This window comes from Panthera tigris, chromosome A1, assembly GCF_018350195.1.
Source record: "Panthera tigris isolate Pti1 chromosome A1, P.tigris_Pti1_mat1.1, whole genome shotgun sequence".
NCBI lineage: Eukaryota > Metazoa > Chordata > Mammalia > Carnivora > Felidae > Panthera > Panthera tigris.
The window spans coordinates 79908186-79922672 of NC_056660.1; the positions used below are offsets into that span (position 1 = coordinate 79908186).

The 14487-nt window shown below is 51.3% G+C and overlaps 1 protein-coding gene across 5 annotated transcripts in view; it reads left to right on the forward strand.

The window, feature by feature from the left end:
- Positions 1-14487, forward strand: part of ARHGEF7 (Rho guanine nucleotide exchange factor 7) — a 135764-nt gene that overhangs the window by 92056 nt on the left and 29221 nt on the right. For all 5 annotated transcript variants that reach the window (XM_042980243.1, XM_042980209.1, XM_042980232.1 and 2 more), the window contains 3 exons: positions 1580-1674; positions 1891-1986; positions 4482-4604. In XM_042980243.1, the coding sequence (XP_042836177.1) occupies positions 1580-1674; positions 1891-1986; positions 4482-4604 (314 nt within the window). The remainder of the gene's footprint in view (positions 1-1579; positions 1675-1890; positions 1987-4481; positions 4605-14487) is intronic.

Sequence of the window (14487 nt, forward strand, 5' to 3'; positions counted from 1 at the left end):
TGGGGAGGGCCTTTGCTCTTGGCAGTTACTGATGCCAAGAGGCTTATTTTTTATTTTTCATAGATAACGTTTGTATTGTTAGAGGGCAAGTTGGGGAGAAGGGCAGAAGGGTGGGGGAAGGAGGAGAGAGTCCCGAGCAGGCCCTATGTTCAGCACAGACCTCCTGATACAGGGCTCGATCCCACAACCCTGACATCATGACCTGAGCTGAGATCAGGAGCTGGACCCTCAACTGATTGAGCCACGCAAGCGACCTGAGGCGTATTTTTCAGCCCAGCTGTTTTGCATTTTTTTTAAACCTGTTTTTAGGAATTATAAAGTTGTTTTCATGGAATTTGCTGTACTAACATTAGGGTATCAGGAAACATTTTAAGGTTGATTCATCATTGTTCTGTCTTTAAAGTAGTGGCCTCTTAAGGATTTTCTACTGGTGGACCTTTGATATTTAATAAATGTGTATAAGATCTGAGACTGTTCTCTAATGAAATTGATTTAGATTTGCTAAGTGCAATCTGAAGAGCAAACTAGATGTTTTTAGTTGAAATATATTTTACATATGTTACAATACATGGATCTTAACTGTACAGTTCATGGAGCTTGGACAAGGTCTATAACAACTACTCAAATTACAATATAGAACATGTCCATCAGCCTGGAAACTTTGGCCCCTTTCCCCATGGTCACTTCTCCCCCCTTCTGATTTCTGCCCTCCTAGATTAGTTTTGCCTATTCTTGGACTTACTATAAGTGGGATGTGCAGGATATCCTTTTTGTGAGTGGCTGGCTGCTTATGCACGACGCAGTGTCAGAGATTGATCCTTGTGTCCTTGCTGTTATGATTACCTGTGGTTTCTTCTTTGCATCTGAACAGATGGGGCAGTACTGCAGTACTTTCTGATGATGGAGTTGGTTCCAGCCTCGCTTTTTTTTTTTTTTTTTTTTAAATTAAAATTTTTTTGACGGTTATTCATTTTTGAGAGACTGAGAGAGAGCATGAGTGGGGAAGGGGCAGAGGAGGAGACACAGAATCTGAGGCACGCTCCAGGCTCTGAGCTGTCAGCACAGAGCCTGACGCGGGGCTCGAACCCACCACTGTGAGATCATGACCCGAGCCAAAGTCCAACGCTCAACTGACTGAGCCACCCAGGTGCCCCCCTCATTCTTCGTTTTGTTTAAAGTTTATTTATTTTGAGGTGGGAGGAGGGAAAGAGAGGCGAAGAGAGAGTCCCAAGCAGGCTCCATACTCAGCATGGAGTCTGAAGCTCTTCAATCCAATGAACCGTGAGATCATGACCTTAGTCGAAATCAGGAGTCGGATGCTCAGCCGACTGGGCCACCCTGGTGCTCCCAGCCTCGTTCTAGGTGTGCCTGTGTTATGTGTGTGGCAATGAGTTGAAGTCTGTTACGTAGCTATAGTAAGAATTCGGTATGTGGGTTTTGGTAGTTAAGTCACAGGAAGTGATGATATTAAGCACACTAGTATTAATGCAGAAGCAACCTGTAAAGTGAATGATGCTGATGCACTTGTCAAAGCTCATGAGTTTTAGTGGCGAATAATGCTATTCACCATTTGTTGTAGGTGCTACAGAATATTTTGGAAACTGAAAATGAGTATTCTAAAGAACTTCAGACTGTGCTTTCTACCTACCTGCGGCCTTTGCAGACCAGCGAGAAGTAAGTTGGATGATAAACTGTGTTAATTGCAGCATTGTCATTGCCTAGGCTGTTTGCTCAGGTTTTCACAGAATGGAGGGTGGAACGGAACCCACTGTACCAGTTTGCTGTAGAAGTAAGGATTTTAGTGGGTTAGAGACTCAAATAGGGCCCTGGGGTGGGACAGGAGAGTGACACAGTACATAATAGTCTCACTGTTCTTTTTCTTGGCTCTAGGTTAAGTTCAGCAAACATTTCATATTTAATGGGAAATCTAGAAGAGATATGTTCTTTCCAGCAAATGCTTGTACAGTCTTTAGAAGAATGCACCAAGTAAGTACGACGCTAAAAATCTGTGAAATTCAGATTAGTACAACGGGTAGGTATAGAATGTGCTTTGATCTGATTCTAGAACTCCTATTTCCGAAGATGGAAACCTTTATTTTGAACCTTTTGGGTTATCAACTCTTCTAGTAGAAGCTGTGTTTCTGACGTCTGGTTTTTCTAGTTGGGGTCTTTGAAGGCGAGGTCTCCTGATGAGAAAGGAGAGCGTCTTGCGGGGAGCAGTGAAGTTTACAGTATTGGGCGGATGGGGGAGGCAGGGGTGAGGAGCCTGAGGAGGAAGAGGCTCTGTGGGAGGGTTGCTCCTGGCCGCCGGAAATCCAAGGATAGTGAAATGCGGTGTCTGGAACGTGCTGCCCGCACGTACCCAGCTTGGTTTTCTTTCCAAGGTGTTTTTGGGGTGGGGAGGCATGTTCTGAATTGATTGGCCACCAGATTGGCTTTTTTGTGTGTGTGTGTGTGCGCGACTCTTTTGTTCTTGGTTAACGTGAAACATTTAAGGGTTAGGGTCAGTTTACTGATCTCAGTAGTGTAGTTCACTTAGTTGACCAAGTGCCTGCTGGGTGTTGGAGGACTTGAAGTCTTGACATATGTGAGAACTTTGTAGGTTGTAAGTCACCATGTGACATTTGAGGTTTGTTTACCTGTGGACTTGATGCAAGAGGGGGGCACTTGTTATTGCAATTTCTATTTCTTTAGCCGACAGAAGGATGAGGTAACTTTTTCTCTTGGGATCTGGTTGGTCTCTGGTTTGTCCTTCCTGTAGTTTCTTGTCTTAGTCTGGGAAGTGGCGAGGGGTGCTCTGCCCCCTGGGCCCCAGGCGCACAGCTGGCTGTGCTCGGAGTAGGTTCCAGGCCCCTCCAGGCCCTTCATCCCGGAAGGTGTGCGGGGGAAGCGCAGAGTGAGTGCTGGCCTTCAGACAAATTCACGTTGCTTCCTCCTGGAGCGGTTTGGTTCATGTGAGTGGCCTGACTTAGGTGGCCATGAAGAGAGGAGTTTGGCAATCACTGCTTTCCTTTTGGTAAATGAAGGTGATTGGCCCTCAGTTTGGGGTCTTTGCAGGAGGCCAGCCCCGGGGTGTGCAAGTGGAAGTCGGCGTTTGCCCCTGCTTCCCCCACCGGCTGTCGAGAACTTGGACTGAAGGAGTTCATATTTTTACAGTACGTTTGCGGCGCCTCTTCTGGGCCTCCCCTCAGGCTTATGAAAGCACGTGGATCTCCCCGTCTGCACCGCAGATGTACGGATCTGAATGCTGAAATTCAGGGAGGGAACATGAGCTGAGAGTCCAGCACCCAGTCAGGCCTGTGTTGGCTCTTTACTCAGTAGGACTTAGGTGTTGTTTCGGTTGAGTTCCTCAAGGGCACGGTGCATTGGCATGAGATGTTGGATTTGCCATGGTGGAACAGGAGAGCAGAGGGTCGGAGATGAGCTTTCCTGATCAACTGCTCCCCTTATCTTTGATCGTGAGTGTTCTGAAAGTCCTCAGATCGGAGCAGAGCTCAGGTTCACAGTCCGAGGTGTCGTCGTCCCCTGCCCACGTCCCATCAGCTCACGTTCAGCCAGATCCTGTGGTTTTCTCTTGGGGTTTAGCTGCCCTATGCAAGCCAGCCTCAGCCACCATTGGCCCCGAGGTACAGAGAACCGGAGACACACCCTGTGTCCTTTCCTTCTCCAAATGCCAGACGTCTCCAGAATCTTCCTCCCTGGTTCTCTACCACCTGCAGAGGTTGGTTTTATATTTTGTTCAAGGTTTGTGTATCTGCAGGAGAGAGAAGTCCGTTTGATAGGAATGGTGAGGCTGTAGCCGGAGGTGGAACGTTGTAGATGATTGCGCCCAGCTGAGGGCTTGGCCTCCATCTTGGAGTTGGCCGTGCCTGTCTGGTTAGGACGGCCCCACGTGCGCATTTCTGCTTCCACTGGTGGTGCTGATCGCTTTCTGTTCTTCCTGTTACTGTGAGCTCACGGCCTTTCCAGGCTCAGCAACTGCCCCGGCCTAGACCTGGGAGGAGATGGGTCTGTGGCTGTGCTCTGTCTCCAGCTTTTACCTGAAGGGAAGGCAGGCTGTAGTGTGTGTGTGCGCATGCGCATGCACGCGTCTTGATGCTGCTTAAGTAGAAACCTTGCCAACAAGTAGTCATGTTTTATAATTCTCCTTTTGTACAAAACTTAAAGGTTCATGATCTGCATTTCTCTCACCATCCAAAGTCGGACTTGTGGGGCTTTGGCTGTGCTGTGCGCAGGTGGGTTGTGGCGGCTGGATGCTGGAGAAAAGGAAGGGCGTTAGTTTGGTGCTTCCTAGCAGAGCCGCTTTCGAGGTAGATACCTCTCCCTGCTGGACTGCTGGTGTGAACACTTAGGTTCTGGGATTTGTAGATTTTGTTTTCACGGAGGTGGTCTACAAGGAGGTCTCAGATTTTGTGTTCATTACTTGGCAATTTTCTTTCTATGAAACTTAGGATTATTTCCTTTGTGTTGTGTATCTCTAGGTTGCCAGAAGCTCAGCAGAGAGTTGGAGGATGCTTTTTAAATCTGATGCCACAGATGAAAACCTTGTACCTCGCGTATTGTGCCAACCACCCGTCTGCAGTGAACGTTCTCACGGAGCACAGGTGCACTTGCCAGACACCCTTACCTGGAGGGCAGGGACTTCTTGGCAAGGGGTTCCCTCCACGTTGGCTTGTGTGGGCCACACGTTACATGAAATACAGTGCTGGTATTCACTTGTTTGTTCAACGATTATTGTGTTTTAATTACCTCTTAAGCTGAGTGCCTGAGAAGCATTGGTATGGGGTCTCAGGTTCTGAGTAGCATTCTTGGAGTAGAAAACGGTGTTTCCAAAGTCTCCCTTCAGCCTGGAGCCCTTGGGAAAGTGGATTTGAGGAGCTGGTAGGGTTCTGGAATGGAGCTGTAGGCTAAATCCAGGATGCCAGAATCCCATTTCTCTTAGTTCCTAAGAGTGGAAGTATGGAGTGTAATTAGATTGGCTGTGAGAGAAAATGCTGGATTGAAAATTAAGGCCAGTATACATAATTACACATATGCCAAGGTTTTACTGTGTGTGTGTGTGTGTGTGTGTGTGTGTGTGTGTGTGTGTGTATACACATATATATTTATCTGTATACATAAATTGTTTTTATGTAGTAGAACCTCGGTTTATGAGCATAATTTGTTTGGAAAACATGCTTTTGTAGCCCAGAGCACTCATACATCAAATCGAGTTTCAGGAACCACTGACTTGGTTGTGATCTTGTGACATTTGGCGTCCGATATGACTCGTATTGCAAGACATTGCTCGTTTATCAAGTTAAAATTTATTAGAAATGTTTGCTTCTCTTGCAGAATACTCGCACAGCAAGTTACTTGCGATTCAAGGTTTCAGTGTGTGTGTGTGTGTGTGTGTGTGTGTGTGTGTGTGTGTGTGTGTGGTGTGTGTGTGTGTATAAAAATGTAAAATGCCTGGCAGAGAAAATATTTTGGTAATGCTGAGTGTGCTCTTCAAACTACATTATTCTATGCCCAAAAATTGCAAGGCCATATCTCTAGGGCTTTGCTACCTAATGACGTAGCTGTGTAAATTTAGATTTAAATTCATTTAAGCCTTAATTAAAAAATAATTAAAAATTCAGTTCGACTAGCCACATTTCATGCACTCAGTAGTCATACGGGCCTGGCCTGAGAGCAGTGCATAGAATAAATTTATCATAGGAACTTTCATTGCTTAACGGTAGTCTGAACACACGTGTGAGCAACCATGTGTGGTTTGGAATGAATTGTAGCCTATATGAAAATTACCTGTCATGAGCACAGAACTGAGTGTCACCTTGCATTCTGCTTTGCACATGTTAGATATTCCTGTGTTGTGTTAGAGGAGCTTATTAGCTCATCCGTACAATACTCCTATACTTCGGGTGTATTATGTAAAGAGAACTGTAAAAAAATAAAATTAGGGCTGGGTCTTACAGGTACAACCTTAAATTGGAGACCATTGGCTTCAGCTTTTCAACCTGGAACAAAATTAAAACAAGTGAAACAGACTGTACAGATTCCTGCTGGTTTGGCGAGAAAAGCCCATGTCTTTTCCCAAGAACCGGAAGGTGCTAGAAGAGTGGCTGAGTCACTGGCCAGGGCTGCTCTGAGCGCGGAGATTCTGTTTCTGCTTCTTAGGCATGAACTTTTAGTTAAGTGTGTTAGGAAAATTTTCACAGTGACTTTTGAAAACAGCAGTTTAAAAATTTTTTTAAACCATAAATGAAAAAAAATTTTAGTAGCATGAAGGGTAAGTTAAACATACATATTACAGATTTTTTTTCTAATGTTTATTTTTGAGAGGGAGAGAGTGAGTGGGGGAGGGGTGGAGAGGGAGAAGGAGACACAAACCTGAAGCAGGCTCCAGGCTGCCAGCTGTCAGCACAGAGCCTGACGCAGGGCTCAAACTCACAACTGGTAAGATCGTGACCTGAGCTGAAATCGGTTGCTCAACCGACTGAGCCACCCACGTGTCCCTAGTTAAGTGTGTGTGTATGTATGTATGTATGTCTATACATACATACATATGTAATTTTAATTTTAGTTAAAAGTTTTTTTAACGTTTATTATTGAGGGACAGAGCATGAGCATGGGTGGGGCAGAGAGAGGGAGACACAGAATCTGAAGCAGGCCCCAAGCTGTGAGCTGTCAGCATAGAGCCCAATGAGGGGCTCAAACTCACAAACCACAACAAGATCATGACCTGAGCCAAAGTCGGGCGCTTAACTGACTGAGCCACCCAGGTGCCCCAAGTATATATTTTTTAAGTTGATTTAGTTTTGAGAGAGATACAGTGCAAGTGGGGAAGGGGCAGGGAGAGAGGATCCCAAGCTGACTCTGTACTGTCAGTCACAGCCCGAGGTGGGACTCAAACCCACAACCGTGAGATGATGACCTGAGCCAAAATCAAGAGTCAGATGCTTAACTGACTGAGCTACGCAGGCGCCCCAGTTATAGTTAAATAGTTAATGAAGTATTTCAACTTAAAACTTAAGGACTGTTGGTAAGCAGACATGGCTGGGCTCTTTGTAAACTGAGCTGAAGCTCAAGTGTACCATCCTGTGAGTGTGGCTGGTTCGGTGGCAGTGGAGGGAGGGCCTCTGGCTTGTTTTGGCCTGGTTTGAGCCCTGCCTCAAACTCAGCTGGTGAGCTGTGGGTAAGTCCCCTGCTTTCCCCGGGTTTTAGATCCCTTCTCTGAGTGCCGATTGGTAGGGTTATTGTAAGCAGTAAGCAAAACGTGTAGACCGGATCCAGGTGAGCGAGGTGAGTGCTCCAGCATGAATGCTAATTGTGGTCCCATCTGCACCCCTGTGGAGGACCCTGTGTGTTGACTTTCTGGGCGTGCTCAGATACCGCAGGGTCTCTGTGTGCACTAAAACGAAGGAGTACACGTACTCTGCTGGGGGGGCCAAAGAAAGGGAGGTCAGGATGTACAGGGTTCACAGAAGGGAACCCCGGAGGACTGTGGCGCGCTCTCCTGTTAAGTCTGCCTCCTCGCCTTTGTGCCGGGGGTGGCTGTGTGGGTGTACACCTTCCTAAAACCACGAAGCCTGTGTGCCCGTGAGTGTTCTGCCACCTCCTCCTGGGAATTAGGATGTCCACAGAAGTTAAATGCAAGGATTACCTTTGTGTTTGTGAGAATCACAATTAGGGATTAGGAATTAGTGACGTGGCAGTGGGGGAGATCTATAGAAAGCAAACAGGATGTTAGGGTAAAATTGTCATTCTCCCTCCTTTTTGGGGGTGTGGTTCAGGCTGGGAGTATAGAGAGTGTGGGTAGGGTGGGCAGTGTTGGGGCTGATGCTAAATATTTTCCCCTGTAGAAGTGAGTCCGGAAGACCACATTTAAAATGATTCAGACTGTTAGTTTCCAAAAACGTTCAGACTTTGAAGGGAGACGCCTGCGCGTAGGTGTTGTTTATCCCTCTCGTGTGCTATTACGGCAGTGACCCTTTGCGTCCCCACTGGAATGTCGGTGCCGCCTGTCCCCACGATGACGGGGCAAGCTCTGTGCCACCTACCCACGGCATGTCGCGGGGTGGGGGAACAAGGCCTGCTCTGGGAGGGCCAGCCTCGGGCCTGTGGGCGCCTGGTGGGGCAGGATGCGCTGCCTGTGTGCCCTCCTGAGGTCTCTGGGCAATGAGGGGCCCCGCTCTGCCCGCCAGTCAGACCCTGCTTCCCAAGCGTAAGTTGGTGACTTGAGACGGGATTGCGGTTGGCCCCTTTCACCACGTTTCATCTGGCGTCTTAACCTGTAACCTCTGTCCTGCTTCCTATGCATGTTGACATCTTAAAGCTGCCACGCTTACGGGTTAATCTGTTTTGTGCTTCAGTATATTTTTGAAGGATTGATTCAGTGTACTGATCTGAAGTTGTACGGTCTTTGTTTGCAATCGTAGGATTGTTTATTGTGCTTAAAGTCTGAGTGTGAATCTTGGAATGCCTGCACAGAACTGCCCATGCTTTGGAGTAAGAACTTACAGGTACCCTTCACGTTATCGCAATAGTAGATGTATGTTCCTGGCTGCCTATTTTGAATGAGTTAGGTTTCATAATGCAGTCTGTAAAATGAGTTTTGTTTTTTTCCCAGCACTGTAATTGTTAACTTTTTGCTTGGCTGCATGGTAGTTCTCTGCGTGCGTGTTCCTTTTGTTGGAGTCCACAGTGTCCTTTCAGTAACTGCAGGGGAGATGTGCTGTGTAAGGTTACCAGCATCAGTAGAAATTAAGCTGAAAGAGCCATTGTTTTGCCGAAGCGGCAGGAACCAGCTGTTTTGTTTTATCGTGCTAGATTTAAAATAGAACATGATCTGTAAAGACTGAACTGCACATGTTGTGGCCTTCTAAGATCATGGATGTTGGAAGAAGTTACTTTGGTTTGCATAAATTTCTCTTAAATTCTTAGTTTCTGGAGGGGTGAGGAATAGAACTTAGTTCTGGTACTTTTTCTCTGCCATAAATACAGTTAGAAAATTTCATATCCCGTAATATCAAACATGACTATTCTGAATAGACTTTTTTCTGGTTTTTCTTGTGGTTGGAAAGGGCCTGCATGGATTATAGTTAAAGGAGTTGAGGGGCACCTGGGTGGCTCAGTTGGTTGAGTGTCCAATTCCTGATCTTGGCTCAGGTTATGATCTCCTGGTTGGTGGGTTTGAGCCCTGTGTCAGGCTCTGAGCATGGAGCCTGCTAGGGGTTTCTCTCTCTTTCTCTCCCTCCCTCTCTCTCTCTCTCTCTCTCTCTCTCTCGCCCCATCCTTCCCTCTCTTTATCCTCCCTCTTCCCCCCTTCCCCCCTCCCCCTTCCCCCCACTACCTCCCTCCCCCCTTCCCCCACTCCCCCCCTCACCCCCTCCCCTGTCCCTCCCCCTCTTCCCCCGTCCCTCCCCCTCTTCCCCCCGTCCCTCCCCCTCTTCCCCCCGTCCCTCCCCCTCTTCCCCCCGTCCCTCCCCCTCTTCCCCCCGTCCCTCCCCCTCTTCCCCCCGTCCCTCCCCCTCTTTCCCCCCGTCCCTCCCCCTCTTCCCCCCGTCCCTCCCCCTCTTCCCCCCGTCCCTCCCCCTCTTCCCCCGTCCCTCCCCCTCTTCCCCCCGTCCCTCCCCCTCTTCCCCCCGTCCCTCCCCCTCTTCCCCCCGTCCCTCCCCCTCTTCCCCCCGTCCCTCCCCCTCTTCCCCCCCGTCCCTCCCCCTCTTCCCCCCGTCCCTCCCCCTCTTCCCCCGTCCCTCCCCCTCTTCCCCCCGTCCCTCCCCCTCTTCCCCCCGTCCCTCCCCCTCTTCCCCCCGTCCCTCCCCCTCTTCCCCCCGTCCCTCCCCCTCTTCCCCCCGTCCCTCCCCCTCTTCCCCCCGTCCCTCCCCCTCTTCCCCCCGTCCCTCCCCCTCTTCCCCCCGTCCCTCCCCCTCTTCCCCCCGTCCCTCCCCCTCTTCCCCCCGTCCCTCCCCCTCTTCCCCCGTCCCTCCCCCTCCCCCCCTCTTCCCCCGTCCCTCCCCCTCTTCCCCCTCCCCCGTCCCTCCCCCTCTTCCCCCGTCCCTCCCCCTCTTCCCCCGTCCCTCCCCCTCTTCCCCCCTCCCTCCCCCTCTTCCCCCGTCCCTCCCCCTCTTCCCCCGTCCCTCCCCCTCTTCCCCCGTCCCTCCCCCTCTTCCCCCGTCCCTCCCCCTCTTCCCCCGTCCCTCCCCCTCTTCCCCCGTCCCTCCCCCTCTTCCCCCGTCCCTCCCCCTCTTCCCCCGTCCCTCCCCCTCTTCCCCCGTCCCTCCCCCTCTTCCCCCGTCCCTCCCCCTCTTCCCCCCCGTCCCTCCCCCTCTTCCCCCCCGTCCCTCCCCCTCTTCCCCCCCCGTCCCTCCCCCTCTTCCCCCCCGTCCCTCCCCCTCTTCCCCCCCGTCCCTCCCCCTCTTCCCCCCGTCCCTCCCCCTCTTCCCCCCCGTCCCTCCCCCTCTTCCCCCCCGTCCCTCCCCCTCTTCCCCCCGTCCCTCCCCCTCTTCCCCCCGTCCCTCCCCCTCTTCCCCCCCGTCCCTCCCCCTCTTCCCCCCCGTCCCTCCCCCTCTTCCCCCCCGTCCCTCCCCCTCTTCCCCCCCGTCCCTCCCCCTCTTCCCCCCCGTCCCTCCCCCTCTTCCCCCCCGTCCCTCCCCCTCTTCCCCCCCGTCCCTCCCCCTCTTCCCCCCGTCCCTCCCCCTCTTCCCCCTCCCCCTCCCCGTCCCTCCCCCTCTTCCCCCCGTCCCTCCCCCTCTTCCCCCCGTCCCTCCCCCTCTTCCCCCTCCCCCGTCCCTCCCCCTCTTCCCCCGTCCCTCCCCCTCTTCCCCCGTCCCTCCCCCTCTTCCCCCGTCCCTCCCCCTCTTCCCCCCGTCCCTCCCCCTCTTCCCCCCGTCCCTCCCCCTCTTCCCCCCGTCCCACCCCCTCTTCCCCGTCCCCCTCCCCGTCCCACCCCCTCTTCCCCCCGTCCCACCCCCTCTTCCCCCCGTCCCACCCCCTCTTCCCCCGTCCCTCCCCCTCTTCCCCCGTCCCTCCCCCTCTTCCCCCGTCCCTCCCCCTCTTCCCCCGTCCCTCCCCCTCTTCCCCCGTCCCTCCCCCTCTTCCCCCTCCCCCGTCCCTCCCCCTCTTCCCCCTCCCCCGTCCCTCCCCCTCTTCCCCCTCCCCCGTCCCTCCCCCTCTTCCCCCTCCCCCGTCCCTCCCCCTCTTCCCCCCGTCCCTCCCCCTCTTCCCCCCGTCCCTCCCCCTCTTCCCCCCGTCCCTCCCCCTCTTCCCCCCGTCCCTCCCCCTCTTCCCCCCGTCCCTCCCCCTCTTCCCCCCGTCCCTCCCCCTCTTCCCCCGTCCCTCCCCCTCTTCCCCCGTCCCTCCCCCTCTTCCCCCCGTCCCTCCCCCTCTTCCCCCCGTCCCTCCCCCTCTTCCCCCTCCCCCCGTCCCTCCCCCTCTTCCCCCCCGTCCCTCCCCCTCTCCCCCCCCCCCTTTCCAGTCTCTAGGTCTCTTAAAAAAAGTAAAGCAGTCGAAATATACTCCTAGTACTGTAAAGTTTTGATTCTATGGGACTGTGCTTGATCAGTTTTCCAACACTTAGAGAAATGCTGGTAACATATGCATTTCTCGCCTGTAAAGCTGTCATTTCACCCTCCTGTGTAGGGACGGGTAGGGTGATTGGAGGAGACAGCCATTGCTGAGGAATGAGAAGTGAGGAGAGTAGCACAGGCTCCGTGTCTGTGAGACACAAAGCAGTTACAGCCAGAGGGGCCAGACCCTGGGCTCCCAGGCCCTACTTGGGGTCAGCCCCCACCTGTTGGCAAGGACGATGGAGACCTCCACACCCACTGGGTGCCCTCCCGTGTGGGTGTGTGCGCTAATGACGCCATGTGGCAGGCCAAGGTACCGTTGCTGGGGATTCGGATGCCCAGCCGTAGTCCCCTTTCCTCTGTCCTTCCCAGGCCTTTCTGTAGTTGTCCCTCCATTTAAGCTGAGCACAGGGGAGTGGCTGGGAGGATCCTCCTAGGGGCACTCCTCGGCTACCTGCCCCTCCTAGAGGAGAGAAGTCTGTGTGGAAGAAGGGAGGAGGCACAGGTGCTCCCGGGTGCTGCTCATGGCTAACAGAGCCCCATGGTCCCTGGCGTAGACCCTGGGCCACCACCGTGCCAGGTTTCCATCCTCGAAGTCCCAGGATTTTCCTGACAGAACCATCCTCTGAAGACCTGGAGTTCTGAACACAGATATGTTGTCTCATGTCTTGTGCGCACGCACACACACCGACACGACACCAGAGAAGGCTCAACAACTTTGGTTTTAAGTTGTATCACCATGAAGGGCTGAGCTATAGGGATGAAAATCATTTTCTTGTCCTTGTAAGAGTGTTGTTTTTATAATTAGGATTAGGTGAAACCTCCCTTTTTTTATAATTTGCTTTGACTTTGATAATACCTTCAAAATATGTATATATGTTTCTTTAAAAGGTTGATTTAAAAACCTGTAAATGTATGTATGTATGCATGTATATGTCTGTGTGTGTGTGTATGGATGGATGTAGATGGATGGGTGTATGTATGGGGGTATGTATGTATGGGTGTGTGTGTGTATGTGTGTATGGGTGTATGGGTGTATGTGTGGATATGGATGTATGGGTGTGTGTGTATGGGTGTATATGTGTATGGATGTATATGTGTATGGATGTATATGTGTATGGATGTATATGTGTATGGATGTATATGTGTATGGATGTATATGGATGTGTATGTATGTATGTATGTGTACGTATGCATGTGTGCATATGGTTGTATGTGTGTGTATGTGTATATGCATGTGTGTATGGATGTATATGTACATATGTGTGTAGGGGTGTATGCACATATGTGTGTATGTGTGTGTATGGATGCATATGGGTGTGTGTGTATATGTGTGTGTGTGGATGTATATGTATGTGTGTGTATATGTGTATGGGTGTGTGTATATATGTGTGTGTATGGATGTATACGTATGTGTGGGTGTGTGTGTGTGTATGGATGTATATGTGTGTATGGGTGTATGTATGGATGTATATGGATGTGTGTGTATGTATGTATATGTATGCATGTATATGGTGTGTGGAAGTATATGTGTGTTTATTTGTGTGTATGGATGTATATTTGTGTGTATATGCATGTGTGTGTGGATGTATATGTATGTGTATGCATGTATGTGTGTATATGGATGTATATGTGTGTGTGGATGTATGTGTGTATGCATGTGTATGTGTGTGTGTATGGATGTACATGGGGGTGTGTGTGTGTATCGGTGGTTGAATAGGTGGGTAGGCAGGCAGCTGGCAGGTAACTGCTAACCACACCGTTGCTGTGTTCACACAGCCCAGTCGTGTGCTCTCACTGCAGTGCAGCATCCCGTGCTTAACCAGGCCTCCTAATTTTTGTTAACCCAATTTTAGGGAGCAGTAGCTTTCTAAAGAAGTCTTGCATGTGTAGGAAACGTAAGACTAGCTTCATAGTGATTAATTGGTTTTCAACCTGAAGTTTAAAACCATTTATTTTTGAGTTGGTTAAGTTAAGTGAACTGCTTTCCCTGGTAGGTGTGGTCGCAGAGTTGACGTGAGGTCACTTGTGGTTGGGTAAGAGGCAGGCTGTGCCAACACCAATTCTTGTCTTGACGTTTCCAACGTGAGCTCTGTTTAGTTGAACTTTAGGAAACTATTCTTGCTTGTTACTTTTGAACTAGCAGTTTCAAGTGCTTTAGCCTAAGTACTGTACATGTTTTCACCAGGAGCACTGAGTGTGACTGGTGTTCCCAAGAAGTTTGAGTGGTGGGCAGGTGTAGCTGAGTTGGGGAGGAAGGGACGGAGGAGGTGAGGCAGTGGCTGGGTCCCTGAGGTCAGATCAGGCAACCTGCACTGAGGACTGATGTGCTCTGATATTCTTAGGGATTCTCACATTTTTTGGCTTCATGTATAATGTCCTTTGCAGTGCGACGTGGGGGCTTAGCGGTCACCCTGCTCTTCACAGGGGTGACCTGAGCTGCTGCCTGCTCCTCTCCCAGCCTGTCTGCCCCTCACTCCCCCCGTCTCGAGTGGTGCACAGGGGCAACAGTGAGGAACACAGGTGGGGCTTCTAGCCTGGACCCCGAACGTCGTGTGCACTAGGGACGCAGGTGCCAGACCTTCAGTCCCCGGCATGAGTCCTGATGCGGGTGACCAAGCATGATGCTCACAGCTGCACGCTGGACCTTCATGGGTCATTCCGGATGCCGTGGCTGTTGAACTGGAGCATTTGGGGCCAACCTGGAGTGCGTGAGCATGGAGGCCTCACGAGGGCCTTGCTGGTCACCAGGTTAGATGAGCAGTGTGGTGAAAGTGGCAGGAGTGGGGAGATAGGCAGGCACGGCTTTCAGCTTTTGGATTTCCAGATATGCGTTCAGTCTCCTTATCTACAAGTGTGGTCGCGCTCTACCATGAGGCTAAGCGAGGTGGTGATGTGACCGTGCTTTTGACATCTTAAAGCCTAAGTGGAAGAGTCC